This window comes from Pteropus vampyrus, unplaced genomic scaffold, assembly GCF_000151845.1.
Source record: "Pteropus vampyrus isolate Shadow unplaced genomic scaffold, Pvam_2.0 Scaffold138, whole genome shotgun sequence".
NCBI classification, from domain to species: Eukaryota; Metazoa; Chordata; class Mammalia; order Chiroptera; family Pteropodidae; genus Pteropus; species Pteropus vampyrus.
In genome coordinates, this window is record NW_011888919.1 from 2,269,092 (window position 1) to 2,295,078 (window position 25,987).

The 25,987-nt window shown below is 37.2% G+C and overlaps 1 protein-coding gene, 1 non-coding gene and 2 pseudogenes across 2 annotated transcripts in view; 1 reads left to right on the forward strand and 3 right to left on the reverse strand.

The window, feature by feature from the left end:
- Positions 1-3,752: 3,752 nt before the first annotated feature.
- Positions 3,753-3,854, forward strand: LOC111744643. Its single transcript, XR_002782267.1, has one exon. It is a non-coding gene; the product is annotated as a U6 spliceosomal RNA (small nuclear RNA).
- Positions 3,855-4,067: 213 nt separating this feature from the next.
- LOC111744663 lies at positions 4,068-4,186 on the reverse strand (annotated as a pseudogene).
- Positions 4,187-8,087: 3,901 nt separating this feature from the next.
- ZNF283 (zinc finger protein 283) overlaps positions 8,088-25,987 on the reverse strand; it is a 19,854-nt gene continuing 1,954 nt past the window's right edge. The window contains exons 3-6 of the mRNA XM_011368017.2: positions 24,277-24,372; positions 21,376-21,463; positions 19,449-19,575; positions 8,088-14,268 (exon numbers count right to left, since the gene is read on the reverse strand). Coding sequence (XP_011366319.1) covers positions 12,566-14,268; positions 19,449-19,575; positions 21,376-21,463; positions 24,277-24,290 — 1,932 coding nt within the window. The 5' untranslated portion in view covers positions 24,291-24,372 and the 3' untranslated portion in view covers positions 8,088-12,565. The remainder of the gene's footprint in view (positions 14,269-19,448; positions 19,576-21,375; positions 21,464-24,276; positions 24,373-25,987) is intronic.
- LOC111744647 lies at positions 22,906-23,024 on the reverse strand (annotated as a pseudogene).

A 25,987-nucleotide genomic window follows, 5' to 3' on the forward strand; every position in this document is an offset into this window, starting at 1 on the left:
AGCAAGAGATTCGACTGTCTGGTTGTTCATCTATAGCAGGAGTCAGAAAACTAGAGCTCATGGGCCAAACCTGGACTACCATCTGTTTTTATATGGCTATGGCCAATGAGCAAATATAAGAATTACATTTTTTAATGGTTGATAAAAATTAAAGGACATAAAACACTTTGTGACAGTTGAAAATTATGGATTTCAAATGTTTTTGACATACTCAACCATTTACAAACTATCTATGACTTCTTTCATGCTACAACCTCAAGAGTTCAGTAGCTGTGCCAGAGAACCTGTGACCCACAAATTCTTAAAACATTGACTGGCTGTCAGGCCATTTACAGAAAAAACATTTCTTAACTCCTGCTCTATACTCAGTACAGAGAATGCCTGGGAGATGAAATCTAGTGGTTCAAGTTTGTTGTATCACTTAGACATCAGGCATTTACTTAAAGAGCTGGATTTTTTTAAAGCAATCACTTTTAGCAATGGGAAAACAAGAGGCCCCTGGGGGCTAATAGGCAAAGGGAATTCCTGGCTGCTGAAAAGTCAAGTTTACCTTAGCTGTCAGGCTATAAAAATAGACTAGTATCATCAGCGGGTGAGGTGAATAGCTTGTGGAGTCAATAGAGCAAATGGCAGATGAAAATGTCAGCACGGGACATGAGTGTTAGTTGCTGATGCTGTACCTCCACAGGTTCTGTGCAGAAGCTGTTCAAGCTCTCTCTGCTCCACTCTCAAGACACCGTTTCCCCATATCACAGGAACATTTCTCTACAAAGTACTTTGGTCTCTCTGGGTTTTCTCATTAAGCACTAGTTAGTAATTGCTTGTTACTATTTTCCCTAAGCCAAAAGTTTCTCAGAGATATTCTCAATTTCCCCTGCAGGCACTGTCATCACTACCAGTGACATTATAATGGCCACGCTGGTAGGAAATGAGATCATGGTGTCTCCAAACTATAACTCAGGGTCAGGTTTGTTCTCACATCCTCAGGCACAAACCCTGGCAGTAACAGGCTCACCATCCAAGTATCAGAGGTCTGCTGGCGTGTGAATCTTTTTCTCCATTTTAATATGTCATAAAAAGTGGCTAGGTGGCCTCAGGAATCTTAAAAAGCCTTTTATTTAATCTCAAGATTATAGAGAAATTGATAACTCTCTTGATGGTTGTAATAGAGCCTGTGTTTTTACTATATTAAATGTTTTCTTCTTCCCCCTTCCTTTTTGCTCCTGGGCTTTCTGAAACTTCCTGCCTACTCTTTTCTACTTTTAGACTTGCCAGAATTCTCTCTTTTCTCCATAATTGAACCTTCCAACCTTTTAAACCTTTGCCTTAAACTGGGGACCACAGTACCTCTATTGCAGGAATGTTATGAGAACTATGTAAAATCACAGACACATCTATCTGACTTTGAGCATGGACATAGAAAATGTGGTTTCATTTTTTCTTTTCTCTGTGGTCAAAATTGGCTTTGGAAAAAAATTCATAGAGTTACCCCTTTGGACTATGTGAAGATCTAAACCCTATTCTTCTACTCGGGGTCTGTTGTAAGAGAAGCCTGAGGTCCTGGCAGGATGCCAGGTGCTTGGAGCAACAAGGACATCAGAAGCAGACGTGGACTTGCACACTAGGACACATTGCAGGGAGGGCGCACACACCCAACCGATTCTGGGACTTCTTGCTCTAGGAACTGAAAAAAGATACTTGGGAAGAAATGGCTGAGAACACGGGGGTGGCCTTGAGGCTGAATCTGGGAGTTGGCTGTAGCTTGTATTTACTAACCTGATAGTAACTATTTATAAATTACAAAGCCAGCATTGTGGGAAAACTGAAGAAAAAGCCATGGAGACAGGGGTGGGGGATGCTAGCATTGCCATTCCTCTTCTCCCTTATCCATGTTAGTTAAACATTTCCAGACTCCGACTCTTCTTCCAAACCGTCTCTGCAACAGGGGTCTTTCTAGATCACAGGAAAGAGATGTAATTGATTCTGAGTCTTAAGGAGAGATGTACTAAATTTATTTCCCAGAACCAATAATGGGTAAAACCCCACCCATTGACCACATCATTAGTGCTGAGCCTGAGTCATAAAATGGGCTCCTACTTCTTTCATTTTCTTCTATCTTATCACTTTATAAGACTTGTTTTGTCAACCCAAACCTGTGACTGATGAGCTTCAGTAAATTCCTGGCTAATTGTTTCCCAGCCTTCAGCTCCTTTGTGCTCATCAGCTGTAATACTCAAATCTTCAGAACTTAGTTGTGTTAGAACAAAACTCTCCCAATAGTCCCTTTACAAACAGCTCTCATTCATTAAAAAAATTTAATCACTCAATATTTGACCACTATGTGTTTAACTGTAGACTTATCTAAAACTTATCCCAGTTTTTTAATGTGAGATCTTAGTCGTGATTTAATTTTTTCTAAATGCATTATTTTCTCATTTTTTCTCTTCAAATATTGTCTTCCAGTGCAGCAAATATGTTTTCCTCTGTGCAGAAACTACAAAACTCAAGAAAAAATGACCTACTTATATTGATTAGCATTACCCTTATGAATTGCAGGGCCTATTTAATAACTCTAATGCAAAATTCACCTGATACAATTACCATCCTAACACATGTGAATTGAATCAGGTTTTTAAGGCCTCGCCTTTTAACATGAACAGATAAGTAAGGATCAGGAAGCACTTGAACAACTATTCTATTCTGAAAAGTAAAAATAAAAACAGAGGAAAGTTACATGAGGGAAACAGAGCATATGAAGGAAGCAGAATGAAATTCAAAATTTATAATATTGTCCAAGAGATATGAGACAATTTGCATCCATGAAGCAAGTATAGAATGCTATTAATATGAATGCTAGAAGAATAAAAACAGCTTTTGGGAATTAGAAAAATGATGGAAGAAGTAAAAGATTCAGTAGAATGATTGGAACATAATATGGAGAAAACCCCAGAAAAGGGTGGGAAAGTAGAAAGCAGGAAAGAAACATTAGAAAAATAGCAAAACTTTCCTGTAAATGACTGTCTGGCTAACTGATATCCCTAGAAGAGAGAAATATAAGTAGTATCAAAGAAACTAAGAGAAAATTTCTTAGAGCTGAAACATATTCATTTATAGACTGAAAAGACCCGTTAATCTAATGAGAAGTAAAATAAGTCCACCTCTACATATCAAAAAATTGGGGAGAAAAAGTATTTTTAAGGCTTCCAGGAAAAAAAAATTCATATGGGAAGGGAGAAAAATCATAGATGTGAGGCTTTTCAACAACTAAAAGACAACACAGCAATGTTTTCAAACTTCTGCAATATGTTTTCCAAACTCATTGGAAACTATTGATTAGGGGTGATTTAGTGTATTTTCAGAATACACTATATAACAGTCAAACTATTAATTAGGGATGATTTAGTGTATTTTCAGAATAGCAAGATCTCAAAACTTTCTCTTATTTATTGCTTTTCTAGAAATTCTGGAAAGTGTTCTATATTAAGAAAGTAGATGGGAAAAAGTAAAAATATGAGATCCAGGAACTGGAATTTGGTGTATGAGAAATGCTAATAAGACTCTTTTAATGATGGAGAAGGGAAACCCATGTATGACATCTGGGTTTATATAGAGATTACAGTCCAGATGCATGCCTGTTGGATATTTCCAAAATGAAACTATAACAGAATTCCTGATGTGGTCTCTCAAGAATTCAGTAATGAACAGTAAATAATTTTTATACAGAAAAGAAATATTAAAAATGAGCTAATATTGTGCTTGCTTCGGCCGCATGTATGCTAAAATTGGAATGATAGAGATTAGCATGCCCCCTGCACAAGGATGGCATGTAAATTTGTGAAGCATTCCATATTTTTGGACAGTGAACTGGTGGTTACCAGAGAGAAAGCGGGGAGGAGGGAGGTAGACATGCATAAAGAGGGTCAAATATTTGGTGACAGAAGGAAATTTAACTTTGGGTGGTGAACACACAATGCAATATACATAGGACATATTATTGTACACTTTAAATCTATTTAATTTGTCACCCCAATAATTTTAATTAAAAAATAAAAAATAAATTTTTTAAATGCCTACAGCACCTGGTATTCCAAGGTGGTCTCCCATCCAAATACTAACTAGGCCTGACCCTGCTTAGCTTCCAAGATCAGATGAGATCGGGCACGTTCAGGGTGGCATGACCATGGGCAATAAAAAAATAAAATTTTAAAAAAGAGAAAAATAAGCTAATATTAAATTCAAAATTCAAAATAAAAATAAAGTGGGTAGGAGACTGGAAATACAACATATTAACTCATGGCACTTAGAAATTATTTATAATGTAAAAATGAATATTGAACAAAAAATGAGTAAGTTATTGCAGAGAGTTTGTTATTTGGTGGTCAAATGCATCTCATAGAACAGCTTACATAGCTAGGATTTATGAAGTAATCTGAGAACTGGTAAGAGGTGAGGTAAGACAGGTATAGGAGGGCAGATCAGGTACCCTTAGCAGTCCTATGACATAGTTATACTATCGTTCTCTATTATAGATGCTAAAGATGAAGTGATCAAGAGATTAAGTAAACTAGTAAGGGGTGATGCTTTATCCATCTTGGGAACCCACTTATTCTGAGCCAATGCTCTCAACCACTGCCCTATTTCATATGGTGGAAATTCCAGAATTAACAAATAAGGGTTGATTTCCTCATACTACACTATTACCAGAGCTCAATTATATCCAGGATATAAAATTATTCTAAATTGCATCCTCATAAAGATTATGTTCCTCAGTGCATTTAACACCATCTCAGTTCTCATGTATTTTCCTTCTCTAAAATGAGGAATTCATTTTGACACTGAGCGGATGGTTTTAGTCTCTAAACGAGGCAGAGGTATTCCACTTCCATTTAAGGTCTTCAACATAAATTAATCCACTTGCTCCTTTATTCCTTTGACAAATATTTATTGAGCATCTTCACTGAGCTATGCATTTCTCTGAATACTGGAGATACAACGATCATAAGGGAGACATGTTCCCTGATTTTGTGGAACTTATATTCAAGAGTGAGAAGAGACAATCAACATATAAACAAATAATTAAAGAAAGTCACTTGGTGTTATGTGCAATAAGGAAGAAATGTGAAGCAGTGTCACTGACATAGGGTGCGGCCAGTCAAGACTGGGTGGTCAAGGAAGGCATGTCCAACCAGGTAGCATTTGGGCAGAGACTTGAATTATAAGAAGTCTTGTGAAGAGCTGAGGAGGTGCATTCCAACAGTGTCCCGTGATAGCTTGCCATTTTAAGGAACGAAAAATGGAAAAAGCCTTGGAAAAGCCTGTATCCTGGACGGAGTGTAGTGGGCCACGGCAGGGAAGTGAGAGGTAATCATAGGAATAATGTGAGTCACTTAGTCAAGGTCATGTAGCACCCGCTAACAAGTGTATAATTCCAAATGCGACTGGAAGACTTTGGAAGGGCTTATTGTTAGAGACCCTCAAATAACAAGAGATAGTGCATAGTTGTAAAAACAACTTATTAATATTTGCTTCTATCTCATCATGAAATGTAAAACTCCAAGTTTTATGTCCCGAAACAAAATCCACAGACATTCTCTCTGGAACACAAGGCATGGAGGAGCCATCGTTTCTGTGGCAAACTCCACATGATCTGACCACTATACGGCTACTTATTTATCCTCATCTTGGCAAACCCACTTATTCTAGAAGCTCCTTGAGTCTCAGGGAGCAAGAGCATTGTTAACTCTCAATTCTCATCTTCATCCCATTGCTTTATAAAGATACTGAAACAGGGTCAGAAGGAGGGATATTTCAAATCCTTTTAAAATTATTTTCCAGTTGGAATCAAAAATGCAAGTGTATAGAGACAGAAAGACTCAGACTTTGTCAGAGAACCTTCTGTTGTGTGGAGGCAGGAAAGGGTGTGAAAGGGAAACAGACACTCATCACTGCTAAATGCCAATTAGCAATCCTGCAAAGTAAATCACAGCTGAAGTGTAAAAGTACAGTATTTTCTGGTCCACACATCATTGCACTTCTTTTATGGGAAGTCTGATTCCTTTATGATTTTTCCCTTGGACACTGGAGAATTTCCCACTAGGAGAGACTTCTAGTTGAGCCTGAATCTCAGTTCAACACAGGGCTCCTGGCTTTGATTGTTTCCGTCCCTGTACAGCCCTCTCCTGTTTGCTGGGTGAATATGTCAAACCAAATATTAACCTACAAATCTACAGAAATTAAGGATATGATTCTTTTTTAAGACATGACCTCCAAGTTTTTATAAGATAAGCCCCTGAAGCAGATGGGGGAACTCTTTTAATGACATCTCAAGCGGGAATGTAGAAAAAATACATAAGCATCGTGCCCATATTTACATCCAAGAATGCTTTGCCTTGCTTTTAGTTTGGTAAGCTATACCACTGAAATAGAACGGTGAGGTACAAACAGGTTCTGTCTGCTGTGTGAATGGCCACCCAAAAATTCACTGTGAAAAAATTAGAGTAGGCTACTCTGACTTTCGGGGAAAAAGAACTTTACAAGGTTGAACCAGTAATATTCCTCTTCCCCACAGCTATAAAAAAATCAAATAAAAAAACTCACACGAAATGTTCTTGTAGGCTTTAATACTTCAGAATTTTTGCTGTATTTTTGAAGTAAACATTAACTTCTGAACAGTCCATAACTATGTTTTGTGGTTTTAATAACATGTAATTTAAATTGTCATGTTTTGTGAAATGTACACATATTTGCAAATTTTTGTTAAAATAAAGGCTCACTAGTTTTTTCCTTATACACGAAAAGTTAATGAAATCTGTGAATCTGCTAGATGTCTTATTTAAACAAAACGTATGTGAGTCTGTGACTAATTTAAAGTAATACCAGTGATTATTTCAGAAATTATCTGTGACCCATTTTAGCAATTAAGAGCAGACATAACATTGTTGGCTAATGGGAAATCTTTCCTTACTCCTAAGATTCACAGGATATGATCTCTCCTTCTTTCTCTGGATGTTGTCATGTCTGTATAAAATATCTAGAAACCTGTCAACCATCATGGTACCAGCCAACACTGGGGGACGCAGAGTGAAAAATGGAAGAGAATCTGGGACTCTGAATATTTCATTTTGCTGGTGAATCAAAAATCTCTGGAGCCCACTTTCCCTCTGAAAGCCTATTATATGACTCAATGTATTTTCTCGTTGCGTCCCCCAGTGTGGTATTTAATTTCTGCTAAGTGTACCCAAACTGTATCAAACAACTAAGGGTCATGGTTCAGAGTGGGAGCTGGAGATGCAGAGATAAAGCTGATTCCATCACAGCCATCAACCAGCTCACTGTCTAGTGAAGAATGAACACACACACACACACACGCACACGCACACGCACAGAACACAGAGGTCATGGCCTCTGTGGAACTTATATTCAAGTACCATTATACTATATTAAATGACTTATAGTCATTTCACAACAGATGTTAAATGTTGTCCAAGTAGTACAGATGTTTTATGAAGCTGGACTCACCTAGCGCATCCCATGTCAGGAGCAAGGAGTGAAGAGAGATTGCAAGAATATTCAAATAGCCAATAAACAATCAGAAAATTGGAAATATAAATCAAAATCATCACAGACACCACTATATATCAACCAGAGTAGCAAAATAAATTTTTTAACTGATGCCAAGTACTGTCAAGGATTTGGAGAAAGCAGAACTTGCATGCATTGCTGGTGGGAGTGCCAGTTTGAATATGTTTGTAAATCTATTTAGAAGAATTAAACTTACTGAAGTTGAACACGGGCATATCCATGACCAAACCCCAGCAATTCCACTTTCAGTATATACAGAAAAAACGTGTACATGTATAAGACATGTACGAGTATGATCATAACAGTCCTATATGGAGCTCTGACTTCCCAACAAAATATAATGGATTTTCAATGAGGGGCTATGTTAGAATGCTCCTTTTTTGTGGATCTTGGCTGGTGCTACATGGCTATGGAGCCTCCTTAAAGAAATTATTCTAGGCACTCACTGAATCTGTTGTGTTCAAACTGGAAATTCACAGGAAGAAAACCAACAGGTGAAACTAGAAAAGTGATTAAAGATACCCAATTCAAAACAAAATAACCCAATACAGTCATACAATTTTAAAGAGGCAGTTACAATAGGAAAACAAAAATATTTTTAAAAAACTATTAATCTCACCCACAAAATGTAAAAATGTTAAATAAAATAGTAGCAAATGAAATCAAGTAGTGCATCAAAAAATAATGTATTAATAACTAACCTGGATATATCCAGAAATGGGAAGAAGTCCACCTGTCTGTATAAATGACCACAGTTAATAAATTAAATGCTATATAATCACAGAAGATAATGAAATGGCTTTTGATAAAACTCAGGGATCATTTCACCTTAAGACACAACAAAGACTTTTACTCATAAATAACAGGAGACATTAGAAGGCGACGATTTGAAAGCATGATGCACTGCCATTCCATTGTAGCTAACAACCAGACTTGTGACTAAAATGTCCAACTTTAGTCTCTTTCAGTTATGACAGCATTTCCCCATGCAGTCTCGCATCTCTAAGTTGGAAAAGTTTGAGATACACCAGTTTAAACAAAGTTGAACAATTTTCTCCAATAGAATAGTCTTTTGATAAGCTGGTAAGGTGCTTTTGGTTATTGTGGGAATTTAGCAGATGCTACTTCATAAGTTCCTATAACCAAAGATTCTCTCATTTTTTAAGTACTATTAAGCACCGGTGATTTCTGAGACATGATTTCGGAAATGCTGGTATAAGGCACTATCTCCTTATCTCCCAGTTAACATTCAAATATGGTACCCAGGAGGAAAGTCTGATTAGCAATGCTTTATTTTATTAAAACATTCAAAGTACTCTGCTTTGTTACAGTTGATTATTAAAATTGCAATAGTGTGAAACAATGCTCTCAGTCACTAAATGGTGAATAACTGAACAGTAATACGGATGGCCTATCTGCACAAAATGGACAAAAGAGGTGACATACTGATTAAAACAATGACTGAGATGAACCAGATATTTGTTAATACAGAAGTTTTGATGGAACTGACACTTGAAGATGAATAATTTTTAAAGTGCTGAATTCTAACTGTGAATATATAAACATTCTTATTTCATTGTAACTAATATGTTTTGATACTGGCACTAAATCATGACAGCTACCTGGTTGAAAGTGATCGTGAGAATCTAAATATCAAGTCTTTTTTTAGAATTGATTAAATCTTAGTGTATATATGTGATTTCCTACTCTAAAAGCAGTATGTCTAAAATAAACTATGGGAATGAATTATATATGCCGATTCAATTTTACTGTCAGTCTATATTTATATTTAAACCAGAAGAGTTTGGATCTGGATATTCCATAGGGGTTATTTCTATTGCACGATTCTTATATTTGAATTGTTTGCTGATGTTCTCATTAGAATTTTTATATTTACCTAAGTTCAGAAGCTATCTGCATTCAGTTTTGGGCCTAGATTTATGCCATCCAGTTAAGATGAGCTGGTAAAACATTTTGTAATTACTTTCACCTTGAAATTTTTCCCTAACGGGCTAAAGATTTCCAAGTGCTATTTATAAAAGGAAGCTCCTGGACCAAAAATTTCAAACTTTTATTGGCCCAAATATTTTTAAATATATTGTAATACCTTAAATTTAAAAATTTTCCTTCCCTATGTATAACTTCATTTCCTTTCTTATTCATAATTCTATAATGTTGCCATCTTTCTTGATTTTTCCTTGTTCAGGTTTACCAAAGTCTCATTGACGTAAATGGACTTTTCACAGAAAAATATTGACTGAAGGCTACTGCTTTAAATTCTTAACCATTAGTCTCAAATTTTAGTTGTAATAATTGCTTTTGACTCTTGATTTAGGGCTTTTCCCTCCACCTCTGGTTTCATAGTTCATTGTGACAGGGACCATGGAGATAACTGGGGAAAACAAGGCATAGTTCTGGCTCTCCCTCTGGGTCATAGTCTTCCACTGAGTAGAGCTTCGGCTACATCCTACAAGGTCCAATACACAATCATTTCATTATCATTCTTTCTCTGTAATTGTTCTGACTTTCTCTTTAATCTATAACTTACACATATACACAATCATACATGTCCAAAAATAGCTGACCAAGGTTCATCAATCTCACTAGTTGCATAATGGATCTCTAAATTAGAGAGCTCTAAAAGTCACCATCTTAATCAAGTGATCAAATTTAGCATTGGAGATAGTGAGCAAGTAGATATTATGTGCTCCTGATGTGTTGCAATATGAAGTGCACATGACCACTTATGAAGTGTTCTGGCAAAAAATGTTTAAGCCTCTAGCTCTAACTGGACATTATAAAAGATATGAAGGATAAAGGCACAAATTAAATTTCACCATGGGGGAAGAAACCTAGAATGTATGGCATTCTACAAAAAGCTTTCCTGAATTTGAAGATGAATAATTTTTCGAAGTCTGTTCAAGCCTAAAATCTAGAGAATGGCAACCAAATGCAATGCATAAATATAGAAAAGATGCTGGTTAGAAAATAAATAGCAATGGGATAGAGTCTTGGGAGCACTGAGAAATAGGAATGAATATAAAAGAATATTGCAGAATTGTTGATAATTTTCTTGTGTGACCATGGTATTAAATAAGATTTTTCTTCTTAAGAGGTGCATGCTAATGTATTCGGGAATTAACAATTGTGATTTCTACACCTTAAGTCAAATGGTACATGAGTATATATACACATGCATACATGTATGTTCAGAGAGAAAGTGAATATGGCCAAATGTTAACAATGATTGATTCTAGATAGTATACTCATTATACTATTCTTTAAACTTTTCTGAATGTCTAAAAATTGTCATAACAAAATTTTAGGAAAGAATCCCCAAATGGACATTTTCTTTTTTGTTCTTTAAAATTTTTAATTTATCTTGAAATGTGAACAGAGAATTTTAATTATGGCCTACCTGTCCGTTGGAATTCATTACAGGCAAACTGCTTCACGCCTCTCCCTGGTTCTTTAACAGATATACTCCCAACATCTTAACACTTGCTAAGTCCACACTTCTTTTCAGCCTTAATATTTCATGCAGCTTAAGGGATTAATTCTGAATTAAAATCCTCTCAAGTTCTTTATGTTTTACCAAAATGTATCTGGAATTAATTATCTGAAATTCAAATGAATGACTGGTTATAAAAAGCTTTTCTAAACTCATTATACAAATGGGCGTTCCTCTCCTAAGAATTCACTAGTAGTAATAATAAGAACAATAGCTAATATGTATTGAGCATAGGCTACATACCAGATACTCTTCCAAGGACCTGATGCATACTAAATCCATTCAGTCTCAACAATAGCATTATCAATCACCATCACCAGCATTTTAAAGATGATGCCCAGAGGAGATAAGCATTTTGCCCAACATTCCACATGAAGAAAGGAGGTGAAATGGTGATGACAGCAAGTATGGTTTGTGCCATGGATAAGGAGCTTCCTACCTTTGTTACATTAACAGTAAGTCTCTGTGATGAATTTGCTGAAGTTTAACGAAGATTGAATAGCGTTAGAAGGCTTCTACACATTTATTAAATGAACGTACTTGCTATAAATTCTCTACGCTTTGATGGGCAGGAGGAAGTTGTGATTTCCACATTAGCCAATCTTCCTATAGTATGAATATTCTGCTATTCTAATCAGAGAGGTGATAAGTGAAGGATTTCTTATTCTAATTAAATATCATGACTTGCCTCATGCATTTAAAAGTGTGAATGGTGTCTCAAATTATTTATGGGGAAGGGCAAACTTTTGTTTTTAATTTCCAATCATTCCTATCATGACTGATTGATACTTTTATAAAATATAATAATAATGTTATGGCAATAACAAATTGCTATAAAAGTTTACAAACATTTACTCTCATTTTCTGCCTTTATCTTATGATGGACAGGTAACAATTTTAGGGACTGGCACTGGTGTCTAGACAAGTTCGAGTAGCACTTGTCTAAAGGCATTCCTATATTCTGATCCAAAGGGTTTCTCATTTGGATGAATTCTCTAAGATGTTCTCTAAGATGTATTCTAAGATGTTTACCACATCTACAAGCCTTCTCACATTCCTTAAATTCATAGGACTTTACAGCAGTATGAGTTCTCTGATGTGCAGAGCAAGAATGGAATTAAATGTAGGTTCTTCCCACATTCCCTAAAGTGTTTCTAATGAGTATAAATTCTCCAATGTTTATCAGACTTTGTGCTGTAAAGATCTTCACTTATTCCTTTCATTTAAATGACTTCACGTAAGTATAAATTGATGTTCAATAAGATCATGCAGAAATCTAAAGGCTTTTTCATATTCCTTATGTTCAAAATACTTCTAACTAGTATGAATTCTCTGGTATCAAGTAAATTGTCCATACACAGGTAAGGCTCTTGCACATTCCCTACATTCATTAGGTTTCTCAAGAGTAAGATTTCTCTTCTTGTTGAGTAAGCTGTCCGTATGCAGGAAAAAAAAATGTTCACATCTCTTCAATCATAAGGTTTCACCAGTATCAACTGACTCATTTGAGTAAGATGTCCAAATAAAGGCTTCCCCACAGCCTTTATATTTATAGAGTTTACCACTACTACTAGTTCTCTCATGCTGAACAAGGCTCGAGCCACGAGTAAAAGTCTCCCCAAATTCCTTACATTGATAAGGCTTTTCACCAGTATGAAATCTCTGGTGAACACTAAGTTGACAGCCACTACTAAAGGCCTTCCCACATTCTTTACAATCATAGGATTTCTCACCTGTGTGGGCTCTTTCATGTTTAACAAGGCTTGAACCCCAACTGAAGGCTTTCCCACATTCCTTACATTTAAAAGGTTTCTCACCGGTATGGATTTTCTGATGTTGAGTAAGGTGATAGCCACGACTAAAGGCTTTTCCACATTCTTTACATTCATAGGGTTTCTCACCAGTATGAATTCTCTCATGTTGAGCAAGACTTGAGCCACAATTAAAGGCCTTCCCACATTTCTTACATTCATATGGCTTCTCACCAGTATGAAATATCTGATGTCGAGTAAGTTGATACCCACTGCCAAAGGCCTTCCCACATTCTTTACAATCATAGGATTTCTCACCAGTATGGACTCTTTCATGTTTAACAAGGCTTGAACCCCAACTGAAGGCTTTCCCACATTCCTTACATTCAAAAGGTTTCTCACCAGTATGGATTTTCTGATGTTGAGTAAGGTGATAGCCACGACTAAAGGCCTTTCCACATTCTTTACATTCATAGGGTTTCTCGCCAGTATGAATTCTTTCATGCTGAACAAGACTTGAGCCACAGTTAAAGGTCTTCCCACATTCCTTACATTCGTAGGGCTTCTTGCCAGTATGAAATATGTGGTGTCGAGTAAGTTGATAGCCCCAACAAAAAGCCTTTCCACATATTTTACATTCGTAAGGTTTCTTACCGGTATGGATTTTCTGATGCTGAGTAAGTTGATAGCCACGACTGAAGGCCTTCCCACATTCTTTACATTTATAAGGTTTCTCACCTGAATGAATTATCTCATGTTTAGCAAGGCTTGAGCCCCAAAAAAAGGCCTTCCCACATTCTTTACATTCATAAGATTTCACACCAATATGAATTTTCTGATGTTGAGTGAGGTGATAGCCACGACTAAAAGCCTTCCCACATTCTTTACATTCATAGGGTTTCTCACCAGTATGGATTCTCTCATGTTTAACAAGACTTGATCCCCAACTAAAGGTCTTCCCACATTCCTTACATCTGTAGGGTTTCTCACCAGTATGAAATCTCTGGTGCACAGTGAGTTGATAGGCACTAAAAAAGTCCTTCCCACATTCTTTACATTCAAAGTGTTTTTCAGCTGTATGAGTTCTCTCATGTTGAACAAGTTTTGAACCATGACTACAAACCTTTCCACATTCCTTACAAACATAGGGTTTCTGTGGATTATAAATTCTTTGGTGCGTAGTAAGAGATTTATTTTTTCTATAAGTGGGCATTTCTTCATAGCCAATTATCATTTGACTGAAGTATTCCTCTTGATGTCCCTGTAGTTCCTCAAATTTGCTTTTGCACTTCCAATTATTTTTGAAAACAGATGCCTCAAGGCCAAGGGTTTTCTTTCCTTCCTTTATCTCCCACTGGGAAAAATTTATTTCAAAAATGTCCTTTCCCAAAAATGTATTTTTGGTTTCATATGTTGACTCCAGATCTGAAGGAAAATAAGAAAACCACACATTTTATTTCCTCTACCAGAAAAATTCCCTCTGTAGTAAAAATAAAAGACAAATTGAAAATAATACCCATAAGTGAACTGGATTAGTAGACTTACTGAACTCCCAAGCATCGAGTCTCTCCTCAACTTTGATCTTTCAGCTCTCATGATCTTAGTTCTGATTTGACAGTTTTCTGAAGGATCTGACAAAGATTACAAGTCCCTCATCTTCCTGTGTTGATGGTCCCTTAAACCAAAAATGTGCCCTTCCATCAATCAAGCCCTTCTGTGCCCAGATGTGGTTCCAGCTGAACTTTTAATGACTGTGTAGGCTGGCATGATGAACTGGAATCTAGAAAATCGCCACACTCAAAAAACAAATTCATTAAGCTAGGTAATTCATCCTCAAAGGAATTCTTCTGAGTGATTGGTGTTGGGCTATAAAGCAGACAAAATCCTACAGTTCGAGCAGTTATTAAGTTCTAAGGCTCCGCTGGAGTTCAAACAAGAAATGAAACAAAACTAACTAAAGCTATAATATAACTTCTACCCAGCTCAAATCCTGATACAAAGAGGTTAGCCCATCAGTGGTCATGTGGAAGTTTAAGGCAAAGAAAGATATTTAAACCTAACTTGAACCCGGAAACTGAAACTAATGAAAGTTATAACCTAGTTCCAGTTCAGCTCCATGCTTAGAGTGTAGTTTTGTACAACTTAACATCAATAAATAGTTCAATAAATCTGAATTGCCACACAAGGGCTTGCGTTATAATTACCTGGTACTTGAATGTTTGTGAAAGGCTTAACAATGTTAGTTTAACTTCATTTTAGATGTTTTAAATAAAACCATTGAAGACCCAAATGAGTTTTATTTATATAGGTTATATCCTTTGATATTTACCATATTAGAAATTAAAACTGAAAAATTTAAAGATTAATGCATTTTAAAATAATAAATCATCAAATGTTAATATTTTATGAAAAATAATTATATTTTGAAAAACAAAAAATATTTTTAATCCTTTGCAAATCTCCTTAATATCTGGTTTAACAGAAGACAACGGGATTCTCATATCTGCTTCTGTATTCAGTCTGTGGCAGTGCTCTTTTGAGTTGAAATAGATGAAGAAAATCCAAGCTCCCAGATATGTAACTGTAAGATGGTAGAATATTTTATGAACCCATTCAAATAATCATGAATGTTATTCTTTGATACTACAGTAAAATTTGTGAAGTGGTAATTTCTTAAAGGTTAGTTGCAATGTGGAATTAAAATCCACTGCACTTTAGATGATCTTTTTCCATGCATAATTTTGGTCATTTGAACAATAATGATTGAGTTATGCAAATTTTGAGATGTTGACATATTTCATTATATAATATCAAAACAATCATGTTAATATTCTCCATCTCATCATTTAAAAAAAAACCTATGTATTGAGAAGCTGTAGAGCTCAAAATGGTAGATTTGAGTTTCATACAATTCTAACTTTTACTTGAAAGTATGAAGTCTATCATTGGCAAAAATACTGTTAGTTGCTCTTGAAATGACAGGCTCACTTGCAAGAAAATGTTTTCCAACTATCAGTCATTCTTTCAATAAAAATAAAATGGTGTTAGATTAAAAAAGGAGCTAGTTTAACTGGCAATTAAACTTCACAAGTGGTTTTCCTCAAGGCAACCATCACACTTCGGTATAGGAGAAGAGCTTAATGAATACTTCCCATATTGTCACATAGACTATTTACTAAATGCACACTTAAGAGTCGAGATTTAATCAAATAACGTCCAGAGGAGGAGGGTTTCAGGACTGTCTCATGTGGGGAGTCAGAATGCAAGCAGGGTAAGGACAAGTACCTGTGTGTAAGTGACTTGCTATGGGTTGCCATAGCCCAAGAGGGATGAGAAGGGCAATTGCATGATCAAGGTAGTAGTGGTGATGGTAATAAAAGGTTGGTTACATGTAGATAGTTAAATCAAGTAAACATATTAAGGACAACGGAAGCCAGGTTTTTCACTGCCAGAGAAGGGATTTAGAAATATGAAGAGTGAATAAGCTGAAATGAAATCTGTAGTGGTAAACTGCAATTGGAGATATCTCTGTGGACTCAAGGTTATCAATATATAAACGTAAATATGCGTGCATGTATATGTATGTGTATACAGAAGTATACCCTAGTTCTGTCCACTCCCGGGAGCAGCCATCCCACAGTAGCAATGAGCACACTTAGTACCTAGATTTTGGCTTCTAAATACTGTTCTTGACTAAAAAGAACAAGGGCATCTTGAAGAAATGGCTGACTTCAGGGGTGGAACAGGGAAAGTACAAGATGAGCCTGAAATATGTTATCAGAAAATAAGGAGGTGCTTAAAGAGTGATGGAGACGTGCCAAAGGATACAGATGCCATCACGACAAGATTCCCAATGGTCAAATCTGGGGCAAGTTCAAATATTTTTGAACTTCAAAATAAATAACAAGAACACATTACAACCCACCGACTAGAAATCCAATACATGAAGAAACTGACAGTTTGAAGAGGAATATGATATTTAGTAGTCTCAGTTCCTCCTCAAAAAATACTCATTAAAGGAAAAAAGATTAACTTTACAGAGGGAGCCAGCAGACACCATCCCAATCAATTGCTCAAAGCAAGCATCAGCATTAATGACGAATCATTTGCACTACCAGACAGAATGCAAGAATGCAGTATCGACTCTGTGATATTTCTGCCAAAGAAGCATAATCTAAATCTAATCATGAGGAAAGAGCAGACAAACCCACACTAAAGAACGCTATACAAAACAACTGACCTATAATCTTCAAAAGCAGCAAGGAAAGCAAGTCAAGGAAAGACGTATGAACTATGTCAGGCTGAAAGAGACTAAGCAGATTTCTAAAACAACAGTGGCAAAAATGTATATTATCTGGCCCTAGCCTATCTCCTGACCTAATTTCTTAGTACACACTTCTTTACTAACTCTGGCCTGACATTTTTACAAATCCTCCAATAAAGTTCTTTCCAACCACAGGGCCTTTGCATTTGCCATTACTGTGACTGATATATTCCTCCCCCAGATATTCATGTAACTTGATCCTAGGCTTCATACATCTATTCAAGACAGCTTTCCCTGACCACCGTATCTGAATTAACCCTATCAATTCCCATCGTTTTCTATTCTCTTGTGTGTTTACCTCTCCTGAACAATGTTTCATATTATTTATCTGCTTATTTATTTATTTTATGTTTCTCTCTAATAAACTGTATGAGGATGGTCGAGTTATTAATCTTGTTCATAATTGTACTGTCAGTGCCTAGTTAGTACCAATGCCTGGCTGGGAGTTGGCACTCAAAATATTTACAGAATTTATGAATAAATGCATATATTTATCTACACACGCAGAAACATACAAAAGAGTGGGAAAGCAGTTGAATCCAACATATAAGTAAAATGGTGGCAATGAAAACAAAAAGGGACACCTTCCTCACTGACATGGGAGGGAAACAGGAGAAGAAAACCAAGGAGCGTGGGAAATGAGGTCAAGATGAAGTTAATATGGTCACCCAAAGTGAGGTCTCAATTTCTTCCCAGGTGTCAGGCCTTGGCTCCACAGAGCTTGGCCCTTCGTAGGGACCTTTCCAAACACCATCCCATCTGTTCCTCCTCCTCCTCCTCTGACCTGTAAGGTTGTTCCCCGCAATACTGGTTTCTTCCCACCTTTGTCTTCCTGGGTTCCAACTTCTTGGCCCTCCCCTCAAAACATCCGGGGCTCTTTTCCTTGCTACAATGTCATCACAGCTGAGTTAGAAATGCAATGTCTGTTTGCAAGAAAAGAAATGCCAAGTGGCGTAGACATTTTCTTTTTATAATTAGAAGCTTAAAACATTGGTTGATTTGCAATAAAGTAAAGGTAAAATAATATTGATAAAGACTTCAGAGGAAAGAAGGATAATGGAAATAAAGAACATGACATCACATAGGAAAGTGATTGTTTTAGACCCATCTGGGCTCCATCTCATTAGAGCAAATAGAACACAGATTCTAAAGCCAGACTACCTATGTTCAATCACTGCCACTGCCTCCCACCAGCTGTGACCTTGGGAAGTCACTTCAACTGTGTGTGCCTCAGATAAAAATAGTACCTTCCTCATGGAGATGTTGTAAAGGTTAAATACGTTAGTGTATTTGCTCTGCGCAGAACAGAACCTGGTTACTGTAAGCACAGTGTCAACGTTAGTATTGTTATTGTTATTTTGCTAAGAGGAAAACAGAAAGTTTCACGAGACATTTTTAGGATTTAGCTCGGATTGTAACTTGCAACTTCATATTTGTTGTGAGTAAAGGAATGCACCTGCTAAGTGTGAAATGGATTCTGTTCATTCGATCCGCCTTTACATAAAGTGAAGTGGCTCTTCTGGAAGTCAAGGTACACCAGGAGCTTGTTTCTGACCCAGCACGCGGGTCAGAAAGAAACGAAGAGCAGTGCTTCTTTAATGTGCACACAAATCATCGCCTGGGGAGCCTGTGTAGATGCAGATTCTGTTCTGCTGGTCTGGGGTGACACCCAACAAGCTGTAATCCTAACAAGCCCCAGAAAAAGCTGATGTTAGGTCTCTCTGTAATACTTAATGAAAAAGTTAAAGCCCCACATAAACCAAATCATGGCTTCTCATCACTGAGAAAACAATCCACACTCTTTCCCCAAACTAACCAAACTGGCTACCATCTGGGCCGTGCCCGCCCCCTTTCACTAATTCTCCAGACTCTCCTCCACTAACTGCTCTGGCCTTCTGATGGTTCTTCAAACGAAAGAACCACTTTCAGCAGCAAGGACACAGATCATCTATAAAACTATAACGTTAAACACAGTGTGAAACCTGGTTTCTCTGACAGTGGTTATGAAATAAATACCACGTAACACAAAGCCAGCTCCTTGGTTGTTAAAGAAAGGGGCCATTGCAGGAAGGGCCAGAGGAAGGTGTAAAGCTCCCTGAGGGATGGGAAGATCAAGGTGCCCAAAGAAACCATTTCTAACCCAACAAATATCAAAACATTCCTTTGAGAACAGGGAGAAGAAAGTCACCTGGTTTCTTCAAAGACAGCCTCGTAATTCTCAGTGGGGAAAGCTGAGACTGCAGAGAGGAGATTCTAAATGATTTCAGGCAGATGACCTTACCCAGTGAGACCAAGTTCCTATAGTTCTCCAACATCACATCCACGTACAAATCCCTCTGAGCTGGGTCCAGGCACTCCCACTCCTCCTGAGAGAAGTCAATGGCCACATCCCTGAAAGTCACCAAGCCCTAAAACCAAAAACCCACAGATTACTTGTGAAATGAAATAATTTAAGAAAAAAATCTCCTAGAGGAAAATAGAAGGTCATGAAGGTTAAACTGCAGGAAGAGGAAGACGTACAAATAGGCTAGAGGCCTGTGATACACAAGAGTAGGCAAAAGCAAGGAAATTGGTATTACTAGAGCAGTGTCTACGAGTTCTAGAAGAATTCTGTTACAGCAGAAAAAACTTCCTGGATACTGTGAGATAATTCGGCTATCCAGACTCGTCTGGTAATATATAAAATAATCTGTTTTCTTCTTCCAGTAAATAAAAATTGTGTTTGTATATAGGAGGTGTTTATGGGTGTTTATACATACATACAACCTGCTATGTGTCTGCCTCATAAATTCTTTATAAATGTGAACTGCTAAACCATTTTTTCCTTTTAATACCAAAAAAACACATTTTTTTTTCTAAATGCACTATAAAACCTCTATTTCAGAAAATGATTTCCATTGAATTAAGCATTATCATTAAACCTCAAGTAAATCATTCTATTAGATTACATGAAAAGCATTTTTTCTTATGATGAACACATAAAATGTTTTATTAACTACAATTCAGTTCATCATCTGGCTATACGAGATTAACAGCTATTATATTTAACATGCATGTTGAACAAAATTTCCACAGATTTTCTTCATTCTGGGGATCTGTTATCCAGTATTAAAGAACCTGGATCATCTTTCCTGTTACCATCACCCCTCGCTTAACTCCTTCCTTCTTCCCAAGTTGGAGGCTATTTGATACAGGATACAGATGTCACCCAAGGCCTGCACGTCCACATCAATGACAAAATGGACTTTGACACTGATGTCCATCAATTAGGGAATCCCTAGAAAGAACCACTCTCTCCCCTTCTAACCCTAAAAGCCTCGCAAAGCACGCGATCGCACATGAACTGAGGCTGAGACCAAGAAATCCCAAAGGCCATCTTAACTCCCCAGAAAACCCAGGTCTGTGATGAAGTTCCAAGCTAGTCCAGTGAGACCCTCGTGACTAACTCATCACAGCACAGACCTGACGTGGGAATGAGAGATTCTGACAAGGGAAACGATGCAGCCCTGGCAGAACAAGGAAGGAGGTAGTTAACAAAGGGCACTAAGCAAGACGGCCTGCCATGGATGTGTCAGAGCCAAACACCAAAGCTGTTCCTGAGAACGCACAAATGAATCTGCTCTCTTGGCCAGGGTTGGGGAGGAGGGGGTATGTTGCCATCCAGCTGTCTAAGGATTCAGACTGGCTACTTTCCTAGCTGCCTGCCAATCAGCATCTTAGCCTGAAAAAGGGAAGCTGTTGTTTTCAAAATGTCTACAGTCTTTCATTCTCTCCTCATTCCTCTTTCTTTTATATAAATGCTGTTTGTGCTGATAGATTAAATCAGCCTACTATTGGTTTGCCTCGTATAAGTCTACTATTGGTTTGCCTTGTAAAAGTGTGCTGCTGACTCTATACCTTTCTTTGACAGTAGCTCAATATTGCCCTCAAAAGACTCCATTCCTTCACTGCTCTCTCACTGCTCGTGATAGAAGACTGAGTACGCAGGACATGTTGAATAATATGTTCAGTGACTATGACAACACTGATTGGAAAACGAACATAGCGAGGTTGCTGGGCTATTTGGTACTATCCTTCACGGGAATAGGGGAAACTGAGAAGCAAGTCAGGGGTGGGGTTCTGTTACGTAGAAAGCCTTAAGATAATTAAGGAAAATATTCACCAGACCTAAAAATCAGTATTTCAAAGACAGAGAAGTCCCAACTTACATCAGTCATGGTTCTAGAACTGCAAGAACTAATTAATGCTCCATGGGCGTCTTCTAGTGGAGAAGCGCAGAGTCCAGGAAAGCCAGAGCTGGGGAAGGAAAAAGAGGCTTTAGGCCAGGTGTGCTTCGGTGACATCTTCCTGACTCGAGCTAATCTAAGCTTTTATCTCCTCCATTCCTGCTTCTACTCCACACTCCATATGCCATTTGTGGACTCTAAACTCTCACCAAAAAATCCCACAGGTACCTTGGCAGGTTTTGGGCAGTGCCCAATTCTGGGGATGCTGACATGGCCCTGACTCCTCAGTCCTGCCCAGATCAGATCTTCCTTCTTCCATTCCTACCTGTCAGGACTGAGAGTGGGCCACATGGTCTGAGCTAGAACATTCTTCATGGGTTCAGGACTGGAGAAAGTTGGTCAAGGCATGGGAGGAAACAGGATATACAAAGAATTGCTCAGGCAATTGCCTGTGCCCCCAAATCTGACTTCTTAATGCATCTAGGACATCCGCACAATGGAACACTGTGACGCTATGCTAGGTTGGGGGAAATAATCAAGATAAGTTGTCAACAGAAAAAATAGGTTACAGAATGTATAGCATGATTTTATTTATAAATTATATACATATATAATATAGAAAGACTAACAATCAGACAGCAATAAAGGAAAAAAATGTTTGGGAAGTTTTACAGCTATATAACTTTGTAACAATGGCCATGCAGTAGTATACTATATAACTTCTACTTTTGTCCTACCTAGAAAAGATGGCTGACATTTCCCCAAAGTGTCATGAATATATTGATGAGGTCTTGATTCTGCTTCTTTTTAGGTCTTCTAACACACGGGTTTATTTTGTATCTAAACCTGTCTTTTCAGAATGACACCTTCCAGATAATTGCTGAATCACCTGATCCTAGTAGTCTCATTCGTAACTAACACTAGTAGGATAAAAGCTATAACGTATGAAACTCACAGGACAAATTCTATTTGCCTCCTCAAAGTTGGTCATGACCCAATAATATCACCTACAATTAACTTCCCATGAGTTCCTAAGGTAGGTCATCTGAACTGTCTATTGGCCTTTGTTGCTGGCTGTCCTATGCTTATTCCTACATTTTGTCTTCCTTGTCTTAAAGGTAACAACTTTTAGTCATTGTATTACCTCCCAAGTACTACTATCTCAGGGCCTTACATTTGGGGTAAAGTTTTACCCAAAATTCCACTTATAAATATATCCTTAGATAGCCAGAAGTACACAAGATGTATACACAAGGATATTGAACCAGAAGTCATTTATAATAACCAAGAATTTAAAATTATGTAATAGCAGGCAAAAGGTTTAATAAATTATGGCCCACTCTACCCTCCTCTATTATGACACTGCACACATTAATGGATGAAGAAAGACAGGCATAATCAATTTTTTAGTGAGGAAGGAAGGTTTTTGTTTGTTCATTTGTTTGTTTGTTTGCAACCCTCACAGATTGCAAGGACCTTGTCAGCTTACAATCCTTTATTTTTTATTTTTTATGCCTACAGCACCTGGTCTTCCTAGGTGGTCTTCCATCCAAGTACTAACCAGGCCTGACCCTGCTTAGCTTCCGAGATCAGACGGGATCGGGTTTGCTCGGGGTGGCATGGCTGTAGACAAGTTTTTAAAGGATACACAATGTGGGAAGTGAATGTGAAATTAAGATAAAGGCTCTGGTGTCAGATTTTCAGGATGTGAATCTGAACTTGAGAGTTACCGATTTCTCGACACCTTAGCTTCCTCTTCAGTAAAAGAGAGTTAAGAACAGATGGGTTTATTAAAGATAAAGTAAGAAAATTCATACAAAATATTGAATGTTGTAAGATATTTGCTTAATATAAGTTTTAGCCATTATTAGTGAAGATGAAGAAAATTACTGTCCCTTTTCTCATTATAATAAAGGAAGTTAATGCCACTCTTTCCATTTTTCTCAGAATAAAATGTGTGCTTCTCAGTCCTGCTTTTTTATAATACTAACTAAAGTTTCACGGCCCAACCCTGGGCCTGCTATTCTTCCTAAATAACAAAATGAGCAAAACAGGTTCTTAAAAAGATATAGAAGAAATATTCCCTCTTCTCAGAAGCCACGAATGGAGAGATGAACTTAGGAGGCACCAAAAAACTGGCTCAGAAAATGCAGTCCAATTAGGTGTCAAGCTGAGAACATTAACCAGAGGCTTGATCTTGTTCTGTGCAGATTCATGGCTTATTTGAATATTTAGAACCATAACCTTCTTATTCTACTTTCTGGTATTAATGTACTAGTAGGCAAAAGGTTTAGTAAATACCTGTCCATGGAAATAGTCTTTGTAAGCTAGACAGGTGTCTATTAGAGATTATTGCTAGTCTCTGTGCAAGTAATTTAAAATCGTCTAATTCTGAAAGTCTGTCTTTACTGCTCCGATAATAATTTTTAAAAACAGCATTTCTATATTCCTAAGAGTTGTAAATACTTGGTTTTCAAATAAAGGAATCACTGACACTTCCCTCTTCTTTCTACATTCTCAAGATTAAAATAAAACCCAAGTCTGGCTTGGATTTCTTTTTCAAACTAAAGCTAGAGAGTTTTCAACCCAATCATATTACCAATTAATGTGATTTTATTCTGCAGAAACAAAATCAGACATGTAGCCTCACAGAAAAAAAAAACTCAATAAAAATATACTAAAACATTAAGAACGGTTAAGAGAATGTAATTTTGAGTTCCTTCTCTATATGTTTCCTGGATTGCTCAATTTCTTGCAACAAACTTGTATTAATTCCATAATTGAAACTATAAAGATATTTAGGAAAGGGGGATATTGCAGTCATTAGGAAAACTAAACGGCCCAACACTGAAAATCAGTGGGCCTGAAGCAAATTACACCTACCAGCTCTTGAACATCCTGTGGCTGCAGCACAGAGACACATTCACTGTCAAGATTCTCCCGTGAATGAACGCGAATTATGTAAGTCACCTTTAAAGTCTGAGAAAGAAAATACATGCCCATAAACAGTAACACAACAAAAACATATGTATTTGGTAAGAGTGGATGCTCCATAAATGTGGCTACACCTCTCCGCCTCTTGACCGAATGGCCAATTAAAACAACATCTTGGATACAATCTTTGAAAAATGTCTTTCAAAGTCTTGTCTTTTTAAATGGGATTTATATAGAGCTCATAATATTCTTAAGTACATTTGTTCATAACTATAACTATTGTTTAGTATTATATCATTTACATTTCTCCTTCTTTTGATTCTTTATGAATGCAATTTTTATTAGGTGCATTTTATTCCACCAGAGGATATACTGTAATTTACATGTCAGTTAAGTAAATCGCAGTAGATAGACACTAACTTTGTACAAGTTCTGTCCCAGCTCTTATATCTTTATCCCAAGCCAATGGAACTAGGTCTTTTGAGGGGACATATACACTTGACAATCGTGTGAAATTATAGACATTTTGCCCACTTTAAAAAATAAATTTATCAATATATACCAAAATTCTGTCTCGATTTCAAGGGGTTTGCAGCTACCTATAAGTTCATAAATGGAATAAGAAGACCTCAGGTTAAGATTCCTGTACTTAAACCACTGGAGCATCTGGTCACTTTTTTAAACTTGCAAGCACCCATCATTATCACCTTCATATGTCAATCTATAAAAAGTTGATGGGGAAAGTTCCAGAATCACCACGTAACAGCAACTTTTAATATTTACCGAGTCTGTATCGTGGGCAGGTACTGTTCTAAGGAGCTTTACATAGATTAACTCATCTCGCATCATTACAGCCCCGTAATGTACGTATTATTTTGTCTCATTTTTGTCGACGTGGCACTGAGAGCCTGCGTCATTTGTCTACAATCAGACAGCCACGAACAGGCAGAGTCAGGATTTGAATCCAGAGCCTTCTTTTAACCACAACACAATAGTGCCTTTAAGAAGCCACACAAAGTAGGACCTGAAACAACTCATGCCTAGCAATGTTACAGATTTCCACCTAAGTCTGAAAGTCTCTGCCCTTGTTGTGTGAACTGCAAAGCCCTGTGCTCAAAAGCTCAACCACATTCCTGCCTCCAAAGCCTCCCAACGCTGAAATTTATTAATTGAAAACATGGAGACCCTTGAAATCATGGAGACCCTCTTACCTTGCCTTGGTTTAAAAATCATGACTGTGGAGAAGATAAAATATAGTTTGTACACCATACTACCTAAATACTAATCTCCCCGAGTGATCACAGTCTAAAATAAAGCTCCAGCATTAATCTCTAGGTGGTGTCCTTCCTATACCACCAGAATACTTAGAAAGGGAGAATGCACCGGAGGATTTGAAAATCTGCCATATGAAAAGATGGCTATTAACAATGAGGAAAAGGACAATGGGGGCCACTGGGAAGAGGGATACATCAGCATGGCAGGTCATGCACCAGAAGGAAAGAAATTTCAGGCCAAAGAAAGCAAATATTCTCATGATCTAAAAACAGAAGTAATTAGGGAATTCAGTTAGCATTAATGTACTGGCTAGGTGGAAAGCCAGAGGAGAGAAGAAGGATTAGGGAGATCGTTTTATTAGCGATATAAATGTCTAACCAATGTA